The sequence below is a fragment of the Giraffa tippelskirchi genome, chromosome 10 (assembly GCF_054371585.1).
Source record: "Giraffa tippelskirchi isolate mGirTip1 chromosome 10, T2T-mGirTip1v1.2.pri, whole genome shotgun sequence".
NCBI lineage: Eukaryota > Metazoa > Chordata > Mammalia > Artiodactyla > Giraffidae > Giraffa > Giraffa tippelskirchi.
In genome coordinates this window covers 77,928,909-77,954,005 of record NC_137284.1, presented here as the reverse complement: position 1 = coordinate 77,954,005, position 25,097 = coordinate 77,928,909, and the positions used below count along the sequence as shown (strand labels likewise).

Sequence of the window (25,097 nt, the reverse complement as noted above, 5' to 3'; positions counted from 1 at the left end):
GGGGGCTGTTTGACTCGTAGCAAAATACAGAGCCTATTTTGAATTTAGGCGAAAACCATTTCTGGGAATAGTCATTACGATTTGGGGCCAGGCTGTGAAGAGAAAAAAAGAAAAACCACCTGTGCGCCCGGGTAGGGTGGTGGTGTTCCCCACTTCCTAGCTCACTCGGGTCGAAGTTCAGGTCGAGCCCGGCACACAGGAAAAGGGGGTGAAGCGGGACTTTTTAGCCTAAAGGGAGTAGGGGGATGGGCCGGGCAGTGGAGTGGATTTGGTGGTGGATTCTGGGAATCCCGCACCTGTGGAAGAGACGGTGCTCAAGGTTCGGGGAGTGGCTGCGGGGGCCGGGTCCGCAGGCGGAGGTGTGCCGCGGCGAGGGCGGGGCGGGGCGGGGCCGGGCGCACCTGGGCGGAGAGGGGGAGGCGCGTGAGGCTGAGCCTGGCGGGGGCCGCGGCGCGCGCCAATGGGCAGCTGCTGGCAGCGCGCCCCGCGCCTGAGCCGCAGTCGCGCCCTCTTGCTGCCTGGCGAAGGCGCGGACGGCGCGCGGAGGCGAGCGCAGGGAAGAGCCGCCGGCGCCACAGCCGCCGTCAGGGCATGAGGATGGCCGTGGGCTCCGTCAAGATGCAGCCGCCGTGCGAGAGCCCGGCCCTGGCCGCGGTGGCGGCCGTGGCGGCGGCGGACGGCGCCCTGCGCCGCAGCCCCAGCGCGCGCGAGCCGGAGCGCGAGCAGCTGCCGGTACCTCCGCGGCCGCGGCTGCGGGACCTGCCGGCGCTGCTGCGGAGCGGGCTCACTCTGCGGAGGAAGCGCAGCGCCGCTGGGGGCCGGGTGAGTGGCCGGGTCTTGCGCGGCCGAAATGGGTGTGGGAGGCGCGCACGTGGAGCCCGCGCCCACCCTCCTGGACAGCCGAGGAGGGCATCTGGAAGTTGGGGAGGTGCCGGGAGTGAGGCCCTTGTGCCGGACTAGGCAGAAGAGGGGCCCTGGAAAGCGGGGTCGTGGGGTGCCCCCCGCGGAGCGGCGGTTTCCCTCTCCCCTAGGTGCACCTGACTTAGCCCAAGCGCACCTGGATTCTGGCAGCGGGACCGTGAGCATCGCCGGAAGAAGGGCCGTTTGCCTTTCTCCAGAGGGGGAGCTGCAGGTGTCCGGTGCCTAACGGCCGGCCCTGTCCCAACAGCGAGCCCAAGGCCCCACGCGCGGGACCTCCGTTTTCAGGAGGCATGAGACGTGTGCACTGCTGTCGGACGCCTCGTTGCAAGCTTTCGCCACCGACACTGGCTCTGGCAGCCGCCACGGCCGAGGGACAGGCGCTTGAGTTGGAAGTTCCGGGGCGATCTTTAGCTCCTGGGCTCTCCAGTCGCCAGCGCTTAGTTCTCGGCGACGCCCCCAGAATCTTAAATATTGACTTCCTGCTGGTGTGTTCGGTAGGATTTCCTGGTGGAGGAGTGTCCTTCGTTGGGTTCTAAGTGCATCTAATGGCCCGAGCAGGTCAGACATGTTTTGTGGTTAAGAGAAGCGGGACGGCCTGGGACCTCTCATAAGTCACTCAGCTGGCACTACTGACTTGTCGGGTGTCCCTGCTCACCAGGGCCTTGGGCACCTTTGGGAGGTTTTACTTAGCTTTTAAAATTTTTGCATCATTAAGGAGACTTTACCGAGAAGGTACCACAAAGTAGATATTTTGGTCTGTAATTTAAAAAAGAAATCTTAGTTGTCTGCCTTAAAAGATCTTGCTGGGGGACTTCTAGCTCTTGAAAGATAGGTTTGTGAAACTTGAGTGTTAGGGAGAAACACTGGGTTTGGTATGGCTTCCTTTGGGCAGGAAAGGGTCTGAATTAACCTTTAGTCTTTGGCCTTTCTAGGCTGTGTACCTCTTTCCCTAAGAATTCTTCCCACATAGAGATGACTGTACATGATCTACCTCAGAAGGATGTTTTGAGGATTAGCTGAGCAGTAATAGGACATCTTTACGTAAATGACCAGGGGAGTTTAGGAATTACCGCAAATGACCTTACCATGTGGCGAACAGGGTTACCTACAAAGAAAGTGAGGAAATGTGTCCCAAAGATATGACAGCTAAATAAACACAAAAATCGGAGTTAGAGACTTTCCAGGAGTCTAGGGGAAAGTAGGTCAAATTGTATTTCTGTTATCCTTGACAATTACTTTTTCACTGCACAGAATACTGACGACATGAGGGCAGCCAGGCAGTCTGTGAGGAGGATTGCCCAGGGTTTCTGTGTAAATAGATCTGGAGAGTTCACCTGCATAGAGGCTTGAGTTTCCCCCTGTCGGGATGATGTTGTCGTGTACCTTGCCAAAATACATATTTACTCTTATTAATTATTCTGAATGTAGTTACTTCAAATAAGGTATACTTTATTAGCCTTTTTTGGTTCTAATACTGGATTAGTTCTCTTTGTGACATTCCAAATACATTTCATAAGTGCATGGCCAGGTTTTTTTTTTTTTTAATTGGGGGAAGATTGTCAAGTTTTCCAACATTGGAAACCCATAATTTTCAAGTGTTTTCCTTCCTTTGGCTCTGGAACCACCTTTGTGATCATGGAACCTTCCCATCAAAGGAGTTGGAAAAGGTTTGAAAGAAAGAGAAAAATAGGTGAAATATGTATTAGTTTGTTCAGGCTACCATAAAAAAATACCATAGACTGGGACTTACATAACAGGAACGTATTTTCTCACAGTTTTGGAGGCTGAGAAGTGCAAGATCAAGGTGCCAGCATATTTAGTTTCTGGTGAGAACACTCTTCCTGGCCGGTAGACAGCCACCTTCCCTCTATGTCCTGACGTGACCATTCCTTGGTGCCTGTGGAGGAAAAGAGATTGCCCTCTCTCTCTTTTTTCTTTTTTTAAACTGAAATATAGTTGACAGACAATATGACGTTAGTTTCAGGTGTACCACATAGTGATTGGTATTTGCATACATTAGAAAATGATGTGATGACTGTAAGTCTAGTTACCATCTGTTCCTATATACGTTATTACAGTATTATTGACCATATTCCTTATGCTGTCTATGACATCCTCATGGCTTATTTATTTTACAACTGGAGGCTTATACCTCTTAATCTTGTTCACCTGTTTTGTGCCACCTCCCCCCCATCACTTGTTTATTCTCTGTATCTTTGTCTACTTTCATTTTGTTTTGGTTTTTAGATTCCATATGTAAGTGAGATCATCCAGGATGTTTTTCTGTAAATTATTTCACTTAACATAATACCTTCTAGATCCATCCATGTTGTCACCAATGGTAAGAATTCATTTTTTTAATAGCTGAGTAATCTTTCATTATATGTATATACCCCATCTTATTTATCCACTCATCCATCAGTGGACACTTCGCTTACTTCCATATCTTGGCTATTGTAAATAGCATGGCAGAGAATGTAGGGGTGCATATACCTTTTCCAGTTAGGGCTTTTGTTTACTTTGGATAAATACCCACATGTGAAATTCCTGGATCATATGGTAGTTCTATTTTTAATTTTTTGAGGGATCTCCATACTGTTTTCCATAGTGACTGTGCCAATTATAACCTTAACCAATGGTGTGGGAGGATTCCCTTTCCTGTGTATCCTCACCAGCACTTGTTTGTTGTCTTTTTGATGATATTCATTCTGACAGATGTGAGGTGATATCTCACTGTGGTTTTGGATTGCATTTCCCTGATGATGAGTGATGTTGAGCATCTTTTCATATGCCTGTTGGCCATCTGCTTGTCTTCTTTGGAAAACTGTCCCTTCAGGTCCTCTGTCCATTTTTTTTTAATGGGGTTATTTTTGTTTTTGACGTTGAGTTGTATGAGTTGTTTGCATATTTTAGACCAACTCCTTGTTGGGTATATCATTTGCAAATAATTTAGGTACTCCCATTCAGTAAGCTGCCTTTTCATTTTGTTGATGGATTCTTTCACTGTGAAAAAGCCTTTTAGTTTGATGTAGTCCCTTTTGTTTATTTTTTCTTTTGTTTCCCTTGCCTGAGGAGACAGATCCAAAAAAGTATTGCTAGACTGATAGCAGAGTGTACTGCCTATGTTTTCTTCTAGGAGTTTTATGGTTTCAGATCTTATGTTTGTAAGTCCTTAATCTGTTTTGAGTTTGTTTTTATATATGGTGTGAGAAAGTGGTCCAGTTTGATTCTTTTGCCTGTAGCTTTCCCAACACTATTTATTGAAGAGGCTGACTTTCCTCTGTTGTATATTCCCCGTTTGTCCTAGATTAATGCACCATATAAGCATGGGTTTATTTCTGAGTTCTCTATTCTGTTTTTGTGCCAGTACCACGTTGTTTTGATATAGGTCCTGGCATCTGTGTATCTGTTTTTGTACCAGTACCATGCTGTTTTGATGACTGTATCTTTGCAATATAAATTGTTGAAATCAGGGTGTGTGATACCTGGAGCTTTGTTCTCTCTCTTAAAACTGCTTTGACTATTTGGAGTCTTTTGTGTTTTCATATAAATTTTAGAATTTTTTTGTTCTGATTCTTCGATCTCTCTCCTTTTCTTATAAGGCCACCAATTCTATCATGGAGACACCACCCTCATGACCTATCTCACCCTTAGTACCTCCCACAGGCCCTCCAAATACCAGCATCTTGAGGCTTAAGGCTTCAACATTAACTTTGGGGGAACACAAATATTCAGTCCATGACAGAAGTGTTTGAAGGAAAGAGAAAAACAGTAGCAGTGTGTATCAAACCAGTGGGTGACTTGTAAATACTTGGGGTCATGTGGTTAGCCCCTTGGTTAGGGCAGTGATACTAATGCAAGTAAACCACGGCTTAGCTTTTTCTGTGGACCTTCAGTTTTGTATGTCATGAGCTGTACTTCCAGATTACAGCTGAGTGATTATAGGGACAAGTTAGCACAGATTCATTACCACTGGTAAGAAAGTAGCTTTGTGCATTACACAAGTTGGTAGGAAAGTTTGCAACTTCTGTATTGACCAAGATCTGATTTAGGAATCTGTGTGGCCCTTGCGCATGCTGCCTTGGGCTCTCACAGATCTTAACAGTCTGACATCAACTGTCATCAGATAAGCTCTTTGTGAGTTGTGTTGCCCAACCCAGGTGGCTTGTAGGCTGTCTCTTGTTGGGAAAATGTAAGTTGACATTCAGTTATTACTATAGAAATCCTGGTTCCTTGGTTCAGTCACTTATTGTCATATTGAATTCAGAATGCAAGCTGATGAAGACTCTTTGCACCTCTTTAGGCTAAGTGGAATGACTAGATTTTTCTTAACTACCTCGTAAAAAGTCACTGGTAAGATAAGGCACAGATTGAATTTACACCAAAACCATTTAATTTTCTTTTTTAACTTTGTGTTGTGGACATTATGAGAGAACAGTGTGATTACTTCCTATCTTTAGCTATTAACATTTTACCAATTTTGTTTCACTTATTTCTCTTTTCCCCACTTTTCTTTTGTGGGGGACTGGTGTGTTTTAAAACAAAATCCTAAATATTATGTCATCTCACTCATTAGTGTTTCAGTTTACATCTCTGATAAGGACTTTGCTCCTTAAAAAAAAAAGTTATGTGCCTTTCTTGCCTAAAATTTTTAATTATAATTCCTTAACATAATTCCCATATTTAATTTTTCTCAGAGATGTCTTTTCCCTTATGATTGGTTGCAACCAGGAATTAAAGTCCACGCATTGTGTTTGGTTGTTAGGTTTTCAAATCTATTTTATTTTATAACCATCTCCTCCCCCTGCTTCTTTTTTCCTGCCTTTGATGTGATGGAGAGAGCAGGTCATTTGTCAAGTAGAATGTCCACTTCTGGGGTCACCTCTTACTTGTGATGTTGTCTGATTTGTTCATTTATTTTCCATGTTTCCTGTAATCTGGCAGTGAGATGTAGTGGCTTGATTAGATTCAGACTTAAGAGTGAGCATTCTTGGTAAGTATTACTGTGTATAATCTGTTGCATCACATCACTAGAGACGTGATGCCTGAATGTGTCCTGTTTGAGATACCAAGAGTGATTAGTGGGTTCAGGTGGGGTCAGCTTACCTTTCTACCTTTCACCTAATGATTGTAACATCCTTGATAGTCGTAACCTAGATCCATTTCATTAGACGTTGCAAAATTATGATCTAAATCTATCATTCCTCTTGCATTTATCAGTTGGGATTCTGTCTATAAAGAATTTACTCTCGAAAAGAAAAATAAAAATGTACCCTCATGAACTACTTGGGTCTTCTGAAAAAAAGATTGTATAGGAATGACAGGGGAAAGGCTTGATTTTTTTCCCTTTTATTAATTTTCTGAGTTATGATTTAATGCCCTAACAACCAGTGAGTTTTTTTCTTTTTCAAGTATCAGTAAGATCTTGTATTTGTTTGTAATTTGTTTGTAAATACATTACATTTGTAATGTATTTGTTTCAATCCATTGAAGGCAATATTCTTTTTGATGCTCAGTTTATATTTATCTCCTGCATACTTCTTACAAGGCCCTCGTGGTCTCTGATACCTTTCTTCCTTTTCAGCACAAGTTACTCTAAGCCTATCTTTTTCCATTTCCTGCTCTAGACTCCAACTCAACCATTTTCCCAGAGTACTGATTTTTTTTTTTCTGAAAATCATTCATAGTGGTTGAGGTTTTTTTTTAACCTTCTTTTCAAGTCTTTCATCTTAAGTTTTTGTTTCATTAAAAATTCTCATCAGGCTGTTTCTAAGACTGTCATTTTTTTCCCTCTAATGAAATAACTCGTAGCTACATCCCCTTTTTCTATATATACTGTCGGAGTGGTGTGGCTGCCTTATTTTGGGCTTTGGCTGCTGGGGTATTTTCTGCAGTGTTCCACCACTTTCTTCATCTCCTTGAAATCTATTTCGTTTACCTCAAGTCAGAATGATTCACTGGTTGTGCCAGTTTGACTGTTCACCCAAGTCTTCCTTTGATCCTCAGCCTTTGGATCAGTCTTCTCTGCCTTGACCTCCTCCCTTCAGCTTCCCTTCACTCAGGCAGGGTCTCAGTGGCTCTTCAGACTTGAGAAACTGGAAGTTCCCTCTTTTTCATTTACAGTCTGTACCCTGATGCACGCGTATGTGATCAGTCATGTCCAACTCTTTGCAACCCCGTGGACTGTAGCCCACCAGGCTCCTCTGTCCGTGGGATTTCCCAGGCGGGAATACCAGAGTGGACATTTACCTTTTCCTTCTCCAGGGGATCATCCCAACCCAGAGATTGAATCCCACCCTGGTGATTCCCTCTCAAAGAAGGACAAGGCTGCCCATTTCCTGTGTCTGAGCTAGAATGCTTCAGGCTTGGCTTACCACCCTCCTCTGCTGGAAATAAGACTTTGTTGATTGAGAAACACATTCTGCTCCAAGTTATACCAGTATGGCCAACTTGTAGCCATTTTATACACATATCTCATAGGCAAAGCATGTAGTTTCTTCCTTGTATTTAAATTAAAATGAGTGCTAACACTTCATAGCACTTAATTATGTGCCTTGCAGGTTCTGGTATAAACTTTAACACTCACTACAAGCCTCTGTGTTAGATGCTTTTATTTGCATTCTACAGATGAGGAAGGAGGTTCCCAGGTGGTGGTGCAGTGGTGACAAATCCGCATGCAATGCAGGAGACGTGGGTTCAATCCCTGGGTCAGGAAGATTCCCCTGGAGGAGGACATGGCAACCCACTCCTGTATTCTTGCCTGGAAAATCCCATGGACTGAGGAGCCTGGTGGGCAACAGTCCATGGGGTCGAAAAGAGCTGGACACAACTGAGTACACTTGTGTGCATGCACACATACACACACCCCCACACTCACATACACACAAATGAGGAAACTGAAACCTAGATGTAACTTGCCCAAGATCACTGAGTGGGAGGGACAAGGGAGGTTTGAATCCCGCCAGTCTGGCTCCACAGTCCATGTTCTGAATTGACTCTCAAATGCACTGAGGACCTAGGGTCTATTTTTTTTTCCTATATGTCCATGGTTGTTGTTGTTCAGTCACTCAGTCGTGTCCAACTCTTTGTGACCCCATGGACTGCAGCACGCCAGGCTTCCCTGTCCTTCATCATCTCCCTGAGTTTGCTCAAACTCATGTCCATTGAGTTGGTGATGCCATCCAACCATCTTGTCCTCTGTTGTTCCCTTCTCCTGACTTCAGTCTTTCCCAGCATCAGGACCTTTTCCAATGAATGCCCATAGCCTTTATTGTACCTGCTGGTATGACCTTACCCCTCTTGAGAATGGTCAGTACATGCTGTTGATAATGCCACACATTAACTTTTCTTTCATTGGAGCACACAAGGGCTTGTGATCCTCCTTCTGGGATTGAGGTGGAGAGGTCGGGGTCTCAGTGGGAGGGGAAGTGCTGTGGTTATAGGTGGATATGGTAGCTAATAATTACTAAGATTAAAGTTTGCATTCAGTGTGTCCTAAGCAAAAAACACCCAGGCCTGTCTTCATCAATCCAAAAAGTTTGTGAATTTATCCTCCTTACTCTTTTCTTATCTGCTTATGGTAGCCTGTAAGAAGACAAAGGTCGTTAAGGGAGGCGTGCATCTTCCAGGAAAGGTGAGTCAGATCATAAATGACAGCACGTGTTGGTCTTATTTAAGAAACAGTGACTTCCGGCCAGCTCAAACTTTGAGTTGCAGGGCCACTACTCTCTATCCTCACATGTTATTCTCTGAGCTCTTGAAGCCTCATTTTCTTCTGCTGTTGTGAGATACACTGTGGGTCAGGTTTTTCTGAGAATAGAGACAATGTCTGGGAAGCTTTGGGCACCTTGCAGCTTAAATGTTTTCTTCCCCAGCTGGATGCTTATTATAAGCAAATGGACTTACATAGACATATTTATGGAAATCTAGGCATAAAAAATTTTGCTCTTGTATGCAGTGCCAGTTTCCAAGTTTTTAAAAATTGTGGTGTCCTAACACAGAGTGAATATTTTAGGTAGTGTCTAAATATTGGTACCATAACAGAGCAGTCTGAAGTTCACACTTGCACTGTCTAAAATGGACTTGGCAGTAATTGGTAACTTGTGCAGCTAAAAAGGGATGGAAAGGTGGGAGAAAAGTCACTGGGGAAGACTCTGAGTGCTTGTGACTTTTTTTTTGCCTCAATGTTGCATAACAACCCTGGTTAGGAATACTGATCATTCTAGTAACAATATGTTATCGAGGAGTAATTTGTGAGTGGTTATAAGATTTTATGGGAAGGCAAAGTAGTTAAAATCAATGCCCCCCCCCCATGGTTAATTATTGTTATGATAAATCATTTATAAGTCGGTATGGAAAAGGGAAAGTTCAGGGACAACATTGTGGATTCTGGCACGTCTTTATCAGATTGAAACTTCGGTAGTCCTCTAAAAGGAGAAGGTATTTTCAACTGTGAGAAAATTACCATCTAGAGAGGTGTAATAGCCTTCCGTAATCACCCAGCTAAGAAGTAGTGCAGTCAGAGTGGGGCCCAGGACTATCTGATTCCAATATCTGTGGCCTTTCTGCAAAACCATGTTGTCTTAAGTGTGTGTGTGCGTGTGCACGCTCAGTCGCCAGGTTATGTCCAACTCTTTGTGACCCCATGGACTGTAGCTTTGCCAGGCTCCTCTGTCCATTCTTTACCACTGAGCCACTGTACCCTGTTGTCTAAGACATGGATGTAATTATAACATGTGGAGCACTGAAACAATGGGTGCCCCAAGGAACTCCAGTGGTACAATCCCTTAGTGTGTGCTATTTATATAAAACGAGGGGTGCCCTAGACATTTCAAGTTTAGCGCAAAACACAGCTTATATTCTTTCCAATGTCTTAAGTAAATGGCTTCCAGGATTAGTCTTTATCCACTTGCAAGGTTTGGTGATGGCTTGAGCAGCAGCTGTTCGTCATCGCTCTGCAATACCAGCCATTGTTCAAGAAACAGGAAGGTTTAGGATGACTCATTCCGGAAGCCATTGCTCTGGAGATTTGGAACTGACTGGCTGTGTATTGCAAATGAACTTGGAGATTTATATAAAGCAAGTAGCTTCCTTTTCTGGAAGACTGGAAGAAGAGGTAGAATGAGTTTCTGATAACCTAGGATTTACATTTCTGATGGTGACTTGTTTGGTATTAAGAAACTTCTGATTAGGAAGGGGGAACTGTGCATACCTATCAAAGTAAAAGAATCTATTTACAATTGAATCAAATCATTGAGAATACACAAGTGTCTTTTACTGAAATTAAGCTTTGGCATATTTATCTTTTAATGGATGTGATTACCTGAAACAAATAGCTCTCCACTTTTTTTTCCCCTAATCCCAGGCCTTTTCTGGAATCTGGGATGGCACCCTAGCAAAATGCATGTGCAGGCATAATTTTGCACCTCATTTCAGAGGGCTTGTGGATGTTCTGAAGCCTGGGTCACCACACACCCCTAGTTATAAGGCCCTTCTTCTAGAAGCAGCACCATGGTTCTATAATTATTTTACTTTTCATCTTTCCTTCCTCTAAAAATCTGGCATAGTGTCAAGTGCTCAGTCGGTAAATATTTCCTCAAATTAAAGCATTTTATTGGCTTGTTGAATTGGAAATTTGTTCACCTCAATGCAGCGAAAGCTTCAGTGAGTCCTGGGAGGTGGTGGCCATGGTGGTGATAACTGTTATTATTGAACAAATTCTCATGTAACATTCATCATCTCGGGTTGTTTGAGGTACTTTCTTGGGGTTGTTTGAGGTACTTTAAGAACATTAATCACTGAATCAGTCTTGTATGACTGATGCTCTCTTTGTCTTCTTCCTGTCTGAAGTGAAGGATGAGGTTCACAGAGGCTGGGTAGTTGCCTGAGATCACCTAGTAAGTGGAGGAGCCAGGGTTTGAACCCAGGAAATCTGGCTCTGCGTTACAAGGTTTACCTATTCTCCTGTATCCTTTCTCCAAATAAGAGAATGTATTTTCTTTATTACAATCTCTTTCTCTTTTTCATTTTATTACTTTTGAAATGGGGATGTATGTTAAATTAATATGATCATTTAATGGGATATAACTTTTTTCATTTCAAAGCTATTATTAAATTGATAGTATAGGTTAAAATTTGCTTCCCAGGTGGTGATAGTGGTAAAGAACTCGCTTGCCAATGCAGGAGACATAAGAGACTCAGGTTGGATCCTTGGGTCAGGAAGATCCTCTGAAGGAGGGCATGGCAACCCACTCCAGTTCTTGCCTGGAGAATCCCATGGAGGACTACAGTCCATAGGGTTGCACAGAGTTGGACATGACTGAAGAGACTTAGCATGCATGCCATCTTGAAATCTTGATGTCTTATATTAAACAGCTACAATAAACCATGTTTTACTTTTTAAATGTAGCCGCATAGTTTATCTGTCGAAATATCAAAGTAAATCACAGCTTTAAAATGGTGCATGCAGGTCACTCACTTTTGGATCTTTCCTATGTATACATGTTACTAAACTTTTGTTTGATTTTCTCCTGTTAAAAAAATAAAGTAAAATGATGCACACGAACGAAGTGTTATTTACTCAGTTGTGTCCGACTCTTTGTGACCCCATAGACTCTAGCCCTCCAGGCTCCTCTGTCTGTGGAATTTTCCAGGTGAGAATACAGGAACAGGTAGCCATTCCCTTGAACCCGGGTCTTCCACATTGCAGGCAAATTCTTTACCATCTGAGCCACCAGGAATCCCAATACAAACAAAATCCATATCTGTGAAGTGTGAAAAATTTAATGAAGAGTATATTAACAATTTTTCTGAGCGCTGATAATTGCTTAGGTAATGATTTAAATGACGGAGAATACATATAAATTTTTTCCTACAAAAAATATGATTATCTTTAAAATAATGTTGAAGGTGAAATTACATATACATAGGAAGTTTATTATTGGTTCCCTCCAGTTTTTTTTTCCATAAAATTTAAAAGGTAAACTTCCCATATGAATTTCTTATTTTTTTTGAAACAGCCATGAATATGCACTAATGCAAATAGAGTTAGACTTTGTCTTTGAGTCACTGTACATTGTATGGGAAGTTGGCAGATCTTACCTTCTGGGACTCAGTTAATCTTTTTTATGTTTTATCTGCTTTTTTCATGAGGCTTTGGCCTCTCCCTTGTAAAGTGCTTTTCTTTGCTTTTTGTACCATTTGTGTTATCTGTAGAAAAAACAATTCAGGATTTCTAACAAAGGCAAAACGAACCTTTCTAAAGTTAGAGTCCAGAAAACCAGGGCTTCTGCAATCTAGCTGGTTGTCTTCCTGTATTTTTTTCTAACTGGTCTAGCAACTCACTCCAGCCCCATTGGTGCTTTTTGACTAACAAGTCAAATTTGACCTTGTTAGATCATTTACCTGCAGCTGTTATGAGGTGTACATGCAAATACTTGTGATTGCCTAACACTTTTGCCTCTGGTGCCGACTGTAGATTTGTTTTATTCTCTCCTGCTACTATTGAGGGAAGTGAACAGCTTATCACTTCTGCTTGGTCTAACACTCTAAATGTTGACTGTAAAGAACAAACACTGCAAATGGTACACTCCATCATATTGTGTTGTGAATTTATATATAGGTATGAAATCTTTTATAGGGAAAAAAAAGAAACTGTGTGATGTTGCTTTTAGAGAGTAGGGAAAGTATGATGCCTGTTTCAATCCATTGAAATAGAATTCAGCTTTGTTATAGTAGAAAAGACATTTTTTCCTATGTTTTGTCATTTACTGGCTATGTGAATAACCCAGATAACCTTTCTGAGTCTCTGTTTCTAAAATGAAATGCCAGTATTCTATCATGCAGTTGATGGTGGGAGAGGGGACCAGTTTTCATTTCTTGGCCCTTGTCTATCCAGCCAAGTTCTTTCTCCAATGAGATGCCAGCTCAACCCCCAATACACTTTGGGGGCATGTTTTAGACAGAGGGAAAGATGAGTCTTAATATTCACCTCATCTCTGGAGTTAGAGTGGGGAAGATAATGCTTTAATAGAAAGAGCATTTGAAGGAGGAAGATTCTGATTAAATCGAGAATCTGTCATATCAAAAGAGTAAAAATGATGTTACCTATGATTTGTTTCTAGAAGATTAAATCATTTGTTTGGCCATAAACAGAATTCTGGGAGAGGAGTCAGAAGAAAACTTGTGTCAGGAGCCCTTTGTATCTGGGGAGAGCTTACCAGGTGGTTTTATCTTCTTTTAGGTAAGGTTTGTTGCTGTTTCTTGTCATCAAGGAAAGCTATTTTTTAGATTCAGATTAGCATCAATATTTGTTTTCCTCTACTGTTTCAAACTTATGAAAAATCTTCAAATAGCACCCATTGAAACACTGAGATTTCTGCTCTTTTTGGCACATGACTTCTTTAAAAAAAAAAGAAGCAGCCTGCTAGTCATATTCTAATCTACCTTGAATATCCCATGAAGTTAGAGCTTAATGAAACTCCACAGGGTCAGTTCATCAGTAGTTGGCTGTTGACACTGCTGTCATTTATATAAGGTTTTATATTTGCAGAATGCTTTCTCATACTGTTTTCATAGCTCTGAAGTAGGTATTCTTTTCTTATACAGACAGAACAAGTTACGTAGTTTTTCCATAGGCCACAACCTTACCATCTGTGAAGCAAAGATAGTGCCTACCTCACAGGGTAGGAGAGGAATAGGTTAAAATGCACAGCACTTTTCAGACAAAACTGGTTGTGTGGAGAAGGCTTAGTGTGAGCTGCTGCTGTTGTCATTGCTGCCATCATCTTCGTCTCCTGAAATGACAAATCTGAGGGATTTCAAGATCAAGCCTTTTGAAAAGCTAAAATAGATTTTATTGTCTATAGTGACTGCAACTAAGTAAGAAAACCAAGGCTCAGACATTGGTGTCTTGCTAAAGGTTGTAGTGAGGAGGTTCAGGGTCAAGGCTCCTTACACTGGAAGGGTCTCTGATAGGATATCCATGGTCTGTCCTCCCTAAAACGTCAAAGATAGGGTCTAAAGGAGGACTCCTCAAACAGTAGCATACACATACATGAGAATCCCTGAGAGCTTTTTTAAACACAGATTCCTGGGCCCCAGTCTTAGAGACTTTGATTCCATAGGTCATGGATGGGGCCAAGAATCTGCATTTCTGTGCAGTTCCAGGTGATGCTGATGCTACTGGGACATGGACCACACTTAGACCAGTCGAAAGGGCCTTAAAAGTTTGATTCCCTTCAATGTCAGAAAATTACTGAGGCCGGGAGTCTACCTGCTGTTCTGTTTGCCAACTTCATGATGGAAGGACAAACCAAGATGGAAGACCATGAGTATAAGAACTTAATAGAATTTATAATACTGAAAACTCCCCCTGATTGGTTTCCACAAAGTAACTGGCAATTGAAAAAGTCGTGAGCATTTGAAACACAAAGGGCCTGTGGCAGCTAGCCTACTGATTCTCTATCTATCCCCTCTCCTCTCCATTTCATTCCAGTCTACACCTTGGATCCTGCCCTCTGGATGTTCATCACTAGGGTTCCCGCCATGTGGCTTTGGTTTGGGTTCAGTCAGTGGAAGGCCAGAGGAGGAGCGAAGTCAGGGGTGGGTGTCTGTCCCTTCTGCTGCTTCTCCTTTTCTGTGTAGTGCTGGCAGTGCCTATGACTGTCTATTACCAGCTTCAACGGGGCAGCCTCTCCTCCATTACTTCGGCTCTCTTTCAGTCTCCATTAGAGCTGTGTCTTCCCAGGTCCCTCCTGCCTGTGTCTGTTAAAGGCTTGTCATTCCTAACCCCTGTGTTCTGCAGCCTCTCCTGCTGGGGCTCAGAACTTCGCCCACACACCTTTGATAGGCTGCCTTTGAGAGGACCTTGATTGATACTGGAGTGTAAGGAAGAGCTCCCAAAAGATAGGAAGAGTGATGGTAGAAGGTGTAGCCTTGGATGAAAAGAACATCACGAGTGGAGTGGGCAATTGGCAGTAAAGTTTATGTCAAGGGGCTCCAAAATCATTGCCTATGGTGACTGCAGCCATGAAATGAAAAGACACTTGCTCCTTGGAAGGAAAGCTATGACAAACCTAGAGAGCGTATTAAAAAGCAGAGACATTCCTTTGCCAAAAAAGGTCCATATAGTCAAAGCTATGGTTTTTCCAGTAGTCATGTGTGGACATGAGAGTTGGACTATAAAGAAGGATGAGCACTGAAGAATTGATGCTTTTGAATTGTGGTGCTGGAGAAGACTCTGGAGAGTCCCTTGGACTGCAGGAAGATCAAACCAGCCAACTGTAAAAGAAATCAATCCTGAATATTCATTAGAAAGATTGATGCTGAAGCTGAAACTCCAATACTTTGGCCACCTGATGCGAAGAACTGACTCATTGGAAAAGCCCCTGATGCTAGGAAATATTGATGGCAAGAGGAGAAGGGGATGTCAGAGGATGAGATCATTGGATGGCATCACTGACTCAATGAACATAAATTTGTGTAAACTTCGGGACATAGTAAAGGACAGGGAAACCTGGCGTGCTGCAGTCCATGGCGTCGCAAAGCGTTGGACATGACTTGGTGACTGAATAAGACAGTAAGAGATGAGGAGTGCAGGAAAGGGGTATGGCCTTTAAATTGATTCTGGATTAATCACAGAAGGTCCTGAGAGGTCCCTGGGTGAGAAGCTACAATTGCTAGAATGTGACCCAAGTGTCACCCCTAAGCGTAAACTTGCATGGCGAGGGTTCAGAGTCAGAGGAGCTTTTTTATGAAGAATTTACATTCCTCTTCGACAGTTGCCTAACTGTTTGTTTTTTTCTTTCCTGCCCCTGCCGTTTCCCCAGACATCCCTTAATATTGTTAGCCTCTACACAGGAGTCATAAGGTGTTTTTGTGGCACTTTGATTTTGCTCAATTTTGTCACAGTATATTGAACATATTCTGAAGTGCTGCCAGAACTACATTCACAAAGTAACAACTAGTTGAATAGAATAATCACGCCTTCAGTTCCTTTGCCCATGGGTTCCAGTGATGGGCATATCAATAAGATGAAAAATGCTGTTCATGGTTTTGGTACTCAGCTACATCACCCTCTACAGTACCCTCGCCATGAAGCAGGACAATAGCACAGACTTGTACAGATTCTGTGTGTTTATTGGTTCTTTTATATTGAAATGTTATGCCCAGGTTGAAACTGTTCAACAGCTTTTAGAGATTTTTTTGGTAGGGGTGGGTAGTAAAGTTTGTCTTAATACTTTGTCTTAAATGGTTTAAAGATAAAACAGGTCCTTGATCTCAGATTTTCTGTTGTTACATTTCTTTAGGAAGAAGAAAAGTTATCGAGGAAAAATGAATTCTGGATTTTTTTTCCTCTTCTTTCTGTGTTTTCATATACCTTTGTGTCAGAAAACATGACTCTGTGAGGGAGTTGGGAGTGTGACCTTATAAAATTGAGGCAGATCATGGTGAATCAGCTTGTGTTACTGTGGCACAGATTTCAGATACATGAGCCCTTTGTTTTTGCTGAATTTTCCCTCCTTTCTGGTTATTTATCCTGAAGGCATGGTGGCTGGACACCCTGAGAAGACAAGCCACAGAGGAGAGGATCCCAAGTCCACCAGGAAGGCCGTGGTATCTTCCTGGATGGAGGCTGCCTTGATGTGGTGATGTGTGAGCATCAACTGTTAGTGGAAATTGACTGGAGGGAATAAGGGAATTCCTAGTGCAGATGATCCTCAGAGAGGCCATATCCTGTCCAGGGAACAAGGAGGAGCCCGGCATGGGGAGGGGGACCCCCATCATAGGCTTCTTTTCCAGTCTTGTATCCTGGGGTGAGGATGGTTCTTGCTGATCTGCTTTGTTTCCACCTCCTAGAGTAGGGGTCCTCCCTATCCCCCTCCCTGGGGGAAGAGCCGTTCTCTTGCTAGTATCTCCGTCTCTGGTTGGGCCCCAGGAAATCTCTGGGAGCCTTCTCCTGGTATTTTGAGGACTCATCTCCTTACTCACTTCCCTTGGGATGAGCTGTCCATCTTCATTATTGGTTTGGTTTCCTTGGGCTCCACAGTGCCTGTTTTCCTCTCCTCCCCCAGCTTTGTTCCCTAAGGCTGTTCTGGTGGGCCGTTTTCCCAGCTCCTCTTCTGTGAATCAGCTCTCCCTGCTGTCTGCTCTCCTGGTTTCCCTGCACAGCCCTCCTGTTTCTTCATTCTTTTACCATTTACCTGGCCCCAGCTGAGGGCTGTTTCATGTAAACAGGGATGCCACAAGCCCCTTTTAGAAATCTGGGTGACTCAAACCCACTTTTACATGTTAAAGGTTCCCTCTTTTTTAGGTGATTTAAACTCCTACAGCAGTTATATCTACCTCTCTTCCTTAACTTCCCAGGAGAAGAACTTTTGCATGGGCTTGGATAACCACTGTCTCACTGGTCTGCACTGGGGGATGCAGAGTTTACAAACATTGATTTCTAATTAGTTTTACATTTTCAAAACTACCTCTTTTAAATAGAGACTTCTATCTTGGTCCAAAAGATGTGTAGAAGAAGGTATTGCTCTGGTGAGAACTAAGGTTGTGAAATGCAAAATCAGTTTCATTCCTTAATGGCAGTAATAAATGTAGAACCTTCGTTTAAGCAGTTAGCTTTGGGAATACAAGGCTAGACAGATGACAAAATAAAGTGGTTTAATGATTTTGTTAATCAGTTCTTTCACCACAAGCAGCTTCATAATAATACAGCACTTACCCCTTCCATCCCAGACTGCTGTCCAGTGAGTCATCCTCACTTTTGCATTTCCTGATATCTTTTCTTCCTTATAAAAATCTGTTTAAGGTACCTATCATCTGATTTGTCAGGATAGTCTAGGTTTTGCAGCAATAACAAAAATACCGCAAAATCTTTGTGGCTTAACACCATAGACGTTTATTTCTTATTCACTGAAAGACCGTTTTGTGTCTGGGTGCTCACCACGGGGAGCTGTCCTCCATGTGGTGGCTCTGCTTCCATCGTAGGACATTTCTGCAGCATCATCACCTTCCACTATGACTGTGAAATGTGAAGAAAGAATGGAGAGCTCCACAAGGGTATTTAAATACACATCTCTGAAGGGTGTGTTGCTGACATCAAGTCATATGACCTCATTCACTTCAAGGCACGGGGGTCGTGTCCTCTTCCCAGGAGCTTTGAAGGAGAAAGGAGGCACAGATATTAGGAATGCCTACCCCAGGCTCCAGAAACTGAGAATTCAGAAATGAATAAAGGCATAATCCCAGTCTTTCAGTCCAGCTGGAGAGGTAAACAGGTTCATAGTTTTACAATATAGTCTTATAAAGCTGTACAAATGACAAATTATCATGGTAATGACTGCGCTAGAACAGAAGGCACCTAAAGAGCACAGAGAAGAGTGGGGCATCTACCTCCCTGGCCTGGAGAAAGGGAAAACCTTCCAGTGGAAGTGACATCAGAGCTGGGCTGTGTTCGCCAGCTTAAGGTCTCCTTACCTTGGTGAGAGTGGTATCTGGCCTTATTTTATGTGCTGCATCCCAGTGAAACTAACGTTTGGAATACAGCTCCAAGAAGTAGGCTTATCTTTTCTTTAAGACCTCAAGAAAAAAGTGAAAGCAGGCTGTCAGCAAGAGAAAAGATCTGCCCATTCCCATGAAAGGTGACACACAGTATCCTTTTAACAGAGATTTGCAAGCACTATTCTACTTTTCCTAAGCCGTTATGCTCTTGACAGTTCTTTGATCTCAAAAATTAAACTTGCTGTAACAGTAGGAAAAGAGCAAAGCAGGTGTAAAATAACAATCAAGGTTAGTTATTAGGCAGCAAAGGTTGCATGTACTGTGCTTTGATTTGCTCAGAGATTCTGACACATTTTACATTAGATATAAATGTAAGTGGTGTGTTAACAGTGCAAAGAATTTGCTTTATAGATGGAAGGAGACAGGCTTGTCCTCAGATCTGATAAAGCCACATCCTTACCCTCTTTCATTGCTCTAGCCCCACTGGCCTTGTTGTTGGTCATCCATCACAGTGGGCATTCTTCCACCTCAGGGCCTTTGTACCTGTTGTTTTCTTTGTCTAAAGTCTTCTTTCTCCAGATACCTGTTCACCTACTTCAAGTCTTTGTACAAAGGCCATTCTCTTGATGAGATGTGCCAGGCACCCTATTTTGGGTTGAGAACCACTCCGTGCAATACACATATGGGTTTGGGGACAGAATAATGTTGAGACTATATGTGGGTAGGATCTAACAGTTAAGGTTGTAGTCACCATCTGTTGACAAAAACATTTCTTAAAGTTTAGTCTAGGTGTATGCGGTGCAGAATGGAGAAAGGAGAGGTTGAAGGCAGCAGAATCTGATGGGAGCTGTTGTCCAGGTAACGGGAGCCGAGGGCCTGGTGTTGAGATGGAGGTGTTGGGAGTGAGAGGTCTGAGGGTGGGGGAAGGTCAGGATGCTAGGATTCAGTGATTTCCTCTCACTTTTCATGGGGAACTAAAAATTAGCAAGGACTCAGAATAGGTTTCTTATGTTGAAAGGAATATAACTGTCAGAAGCATGACCAGACATGGTGTCTATTCTACACAGAAGGTCTCCTAAAAATTATAAGAATGTGTGTGTGTGTGTTTGAATGAAAAATTGAGTGTAAATCAGCTTTTGTGATGAAAAAAGAGGGAAAGGGGATTCTTTTAAAATGACCAAGTGGTAGTGTTTGTCTTTAGGAGATAGTTTGAAATTTCCACTTCTTGGTTGGGACAGAGAGCTGAAGGGCAGTCTGCTCCCATTCTGCTGGGTCTCTCAGGGTTGCTCCTGCCCTGTGACCTTGGGCAGATGCCTTCCCGCCTGCCCCTCCCTCCCAGCCTTGACTTCAGGCTGCATCTGCTCATCGCCAGGTCTCCACCTTCAGTGCAGGCTGAGCATTGTGCCAGCTGCCCTCCAACCCCACCTTGGGTCAGGCGGAGGAAAGTAAAAGTAGGAGAGGGTAGAAAGGAGAATGTATCCTTTAATCCTGTTTTTTTTCAATTCTGTAATTTCTCTATGAAGTCCAGGGAATTGTGGCCTCAAGATACCCATAGCTGCTTGTCTCAGTAGACCCGGGTAGAAAATTGTAAATGTTTTCAAGGCTTACCTCTCAAAATCCACCTGCCTTCTGCTTGATGTTGAGAAAAACAGACACCTCTCTTCTTTCATAAATTTCCTAACAGCTCCTGCTTCTCACCCTGTAGGATGAGAATTTGACTCATTTATGTGAGCCCCATGAATATGTGTACGTGGCCTCCAAGCCTATCTCCCTCTCACCTCGGTCCTCAGGTAATTGAGTTGCTGCTGGGCCAGAGTTCAGAGGAGCCTTTTGTGTTCACTTAAACTTGTCTCTGTAATTGGATTTGGGACTGAGTCAATCGGGGTTTTGATTTCAAACAAGAGAAACCAACTCTGAAATTACTAGGAGGTGTTGTAGGTCATCCTACAGAATTATTGGAAGGCTGGAGAGGTAGGCTTCTGACGGGGCAGGAACCAAGGATGTTTCCAGAGAAGAAACCATAGAATGTAAACAATCAAGAGCCTGAATGGGGACTTCCCTGGTGGTCCAGTGGTTAAGACTTCACCTTCCAATGCAGGGGGGTGCGGGTTTGATCCCCAGTCTGGGAGCTAAGATCCCACATGCCTCTTGGCCAAAAAACCAAAACATAAAACCATCATTGTAACAAATTTAAGAAAGACTTTACAAATGGTCCACATGAAAAAAATCTTAAAAAAAAAAAGGCATGAATGTCGAGAACAACCAGCTTGGGTCTCTCTGTCACTTGCCAGCTGAACAACTCTGGACACATCTGTTAACCATTCTGTGGCTCCCAGGATAGTTACCAGTGAGAAGTGCATTCATATTTGGAAGAAGTACTTAAACAGTGACTGCAAATAATAAACAGTATCTCAGTGTTGGGTGAGTATGCATTTCTAGTTGAGGTTGTACATGCCTATACATATATTTTGGCTTTTAGCTGGTAAGTATAATTACTCTCTGGGCTGCAGGCTTTGCTTCTGTGCCCCCAGCTGCTGCTTTGTTGGAACTAGTTTCTCCCTTATTGCTAAAGCCCAAACGTTTGTTCAAGGACATTGTTTCAGTTCTTTGTGGTTCCTTCACAACCATTAATTCTGGGACATTATTAACAACAGAAGCATATAAAAATCATGGTCTGTGCATTTGGGGCTTTAGTTTTACTTGGCCACCTTGAGCAATAGTGTAGTCAACTTTTTTCTGCCACTTCTTGTCTTCTTTATTTTTGATATTATGTTTTCATGGTCATTACTAATATCCCCTTTACTCTTTCCTCCTGTTACTCTGTTCAGAGAGAAACAGCCAAAATGGAGATTGTCATAGATGATAAACTATTTTACCTCTAAGAAGGGTTTAGGAGTCCTCTCCCCTTTTTAAGTGTAGCATTAATATTTAAACACATTAATAATTAACATAATTTCTTATTCAGTTCAGTTCAGTCACTCAGTCATGTCCGACTCTTTGCAACCCCATGAATCGCAGCACGCCAGGCCTCTCTGTCCATCACCAACTCCCGGAGTCTACCCAAACCCATGTCCATCAAGTCGGTGATGCCATCCAACCATCTCATCCTCTGTCGTCCCCTTCTCCTCCTGCCCCCAATCCTACCCAGAATTAGGGTCTTTTCCAATGAGTCAACCCTTCGCATGAGGTGGCCAAAGTATTGGAGTTTCAGCTTCAACATCAGTCCTTCCAATGAACACCCAGGAATGATCTCTTTTAGGATGGACTGGTTGGATCTCCTTGCAGTCCAAGGGACTCTCAAGAGTCTTCTCAACACCACATTCAAAAGCATCAATTCTGCGGCGCTCAGCTTTCTTCACCGTCCAACTCTCACATCCATACATGACCACTGGAAAAACCATAGCCTTGACTAGATGGACTTTTGTTGGCAAAGTAATGTCTCTGCTTTTAAATATGCTATCTAGGTTGGCCATAACCTTCCTTCCAAGGAGTAAGCGTCTTTTAATTTCATGGCTGCAATCACCATCTGCAGTGATTTTGGAGCCCCCAAAAATAAAGTCTGACACTGTTTCCACTGTTTCCCCATCTATTTCCCATGAAGTGATGGAACCAGATGCCATGATCTTAGTTTTCTGAATGTTGAGCTTTAAGCCAACTTTTTCACTCTCCTCTTTCACTTTCATCAAGAGGCTCTTTAGTTCTTCTTTGTTTTTTGCCATAAGGGTGGTGTCATCTGCATATCTGAGATCATTGCTATTTCTCCCGGCAATCTTGATTCCAGCTTGTGCTTCTTCCAGCCCAGCGTTTCTCATGATGTATTCTGCATATAAGTTAAACAAGCAGGGTGACAATATATAGCCTTGATGTACTCCTTTTCCTATTTGGAACCAGTTTGTTGTTCCATGTCCAGTTCTAACTGTTGCTTCCTGACCTGCATACAGGTTTCACAAGAGGCAGGTCAGGTGGTCTGGTATTCCCATCTCTTTCAGAATTTTCCACAGTTTATTGTGATCCACACAGTCAAAGGCTTTGGCATAGTCAATAAAGCAGAAATAAATGTTTGGTTACTCTCTTTCCCCACACAGACATATAATATCTAAGTATATGGTCATGCAGTTCATCCTGATTTTGATTATGTAAATATGTCAGTAATATCTATCAAATATTTATCTATTGAACATTTTAAAGATTTAAGTAGCTAAAAAGTTCTTTCACTGACTCTTTAACATGAGTATTGTAGAATCATTATAATGAAATGTAAACATTTAATATGAATATATGTAAAATAACAATGGGTTCAGGTTTGGTCTCATTTGCAGGCTGTGTAAGATGATTGAACGTGCTTTGCTTCAGTTACATACAGATACACATATGTTTATGTGACTCAGGCCACCATATAAAATGTACTACCTACTGTGGGTTGTAGTCAGAAAAGTTTAAAAGGCAATGATTAAACAAGCAGCTTATTCCAGTTTTATCTGTGCTCACCTTGTAGTGGGTTGCTCCCTCTGGCACTGAAGGGTGAGAGAGAGTCAGAGAGAAGGTGGTTTAAATGGAATGCCTTACCCCGTGGGTTATAGCCCGTGATGGTGGTGAAGTGTTTGTTGTCCAACTTGAGACACATAGGACCTAAGTGAGAGCTATGTGAAAGGAATTGCCTGCCACGAGTCTGGAGTGAATTCATAATTGGAAAGATTTGAAAAGGAAGTTTCCCTCTGTGTGTCCTGTGTAGTTGGCAGTAAGAAATTGGGAACGACTTTGAAAACCTTCTCTTAGCATGGACTCGTGACTATGGAAATGTGGCTGAGTGGAGAGAGCCAAGTTCTGTTCTCTGCAGGTGGAACAGGCCTGGTTTTTACCTTCCTATTTCAGGCCTTATTTACACTGAGGACCCTGATGACTCTTATGATGCACTGAAATACATTTATAAGGGCACACAGTTGCGGTAATTAAGTTCTGAAGCTTCATTTGCTTGCGATTACATTTCTAATGTTGCCATTTAAAACCTCATTAAAATTAAGAAGGGTTTGAGAGGCCCAAGGCCTGGAGGCTCAGTCAATTCACAGGCGAAGTTAGAGCCCAAGAAGAGCCTTCAGCTGCTTTGTATGACTTTAGTTATATATTTATTTACTTAGTTTTGGAGGCGATCATTCTTAAGTAAATTTCGAATTTCAAAACCTATCAAATATGGTTTATAAAACTCCTAGAGGAAAACATAGGCAAAACACTCTCCAACATAAACCACAGCAGGATCCTCTATGACCCACCTCCCAGAATATTGGAAATAAAAGCAAAAATAAACAAATGGGACCTAATTAAAATTAACAGCTTTTGCACAACAAAGGAAACTATAAGCAAGGTGAAAAGACAGCCTTCGGAATGGGAGAAAATAATAGCAAATGAAGCAATGGACAAACAATTAATCTCAAAAATATACAAGCAACTCCTGCAGCTCAATTCCAGAAAATTAAACGACTCAATCAAAAAGTGGGCCAAAGAACTAAACAGACACTTTTCCAAAGAATACATACAGATGGCTAACAAACACATGAAAAAATGCTCAACATAACTCATTATCAGAGAAATGCAAATCAAAACCACAATGAGGTACCATTTCACACCAGTCAGAATGGCTGCTATCCAAAAGACTACAAGCAATAAATGCTGGACAGGGTGTAGAGAAAAGGGAACCCTCTTACACTGTTGGTGGGAATGCAAACTAGTACAGCCACTATGGAGAACAGGTGGAGATTCCTCAAAAAACTGGAAATAGAACTGCCATATGACCCAGCAATCCCACTGCTGGGCATACACACTGAGGAAACCAGACTTGAAAGAGACACGTGTACCCCAATGTTCATCGCAGCACTGTTTATAATAGCCAGGACATAGAAGCAGCCTAGATGCCCATCAGCAGATGAATGGATAAGGAAGCTGTGTACATAAAAATAAAATTTTTTAAAAAAATTTTGTTTGTTTTTGACTGTGCTGAGTCTTCGTTGCTGTGCAGGCTTTTCTCTGGTTGCAGTGGGCGGGTGCTACTCTGCAGTGCACGCTTCTCTTGTTGCAGAGCACAGGCTCTAGAACACTGGCTCAGTAGTTGTGGCACCGAGGCTGAGTCGCTCCACTGGCATGTGGCATCTTCCCATATGAAGGATCAAACCTGTGTCCTCTGCATTGGCAGGCAGGTTCTTTTCCACTGAGCCACCAGGGAAGCCCTAAAAAATTTATTTTTATATTGTGGTAAAATACATGAAATATGAAATTTACCATCTTAACCATTTTTTAATTTTAATTTTTATAATTTTATTTATTTATTTTTGGCTGTGCTGGGTCTTCATTGCTGCACAGGTTTTCTCTAGTTGTGGTGAGTGGGGGCTACTCTCTAGTTGTGGTGGCGGGCTTCTCATTGCTGTGGCTTCTCTTGTTGTGGAGCACAGGCTCTAGGTGAGCAGGCTTCAATAGTTGTGGCTCTTGGGCTCTAGAGCACAGGTTCAGTAGTTGTGGCACATGGCTTCCCAGATGGCTCAATGGTAAAGAATCCCCGTGCCAATGCAGGAGTCACAAGAGATGCAGGTTCAATCCCTGGGTTGAGAAGATCCCCTGGAGAAAGAAATGGCAACCCACTCCAGTATTCTTGCCTGGAAAATTTCACAGATAGAGGAGCCTAGCAG

The 25,097-nt window shown here is 42.7% G+C and overlaps 1 protein-coding gene across 3 annotated transcripts in view; it reads left to right on the top strand.

The window, feature by feature from the left end:
- Window positions 1–403: 403 nt before the first annotated feature.
- The window catches only part of RAPGEF5 (Rap guanine nucleotide exchange factor 5), a 235,495-nt gene continuing 210,801 nt past the window's right edge, over window positions 404–25,097 (top strand). For all 3 annotated transcript variants that reach the window (XM_081536402.1, XM_081536404.1, XM_081536403.1), the window contains exon 1: window positions 404–822. In XM_081536402.1, coding sequence (XP_081392528.1) covers window positions 592–822 — 231 coding nt within the window. In that variant the 5' untranslated portion in view covers window positions 404–591. The remainder of the gene's footprint in view (window positions 823–25,097) is intronic.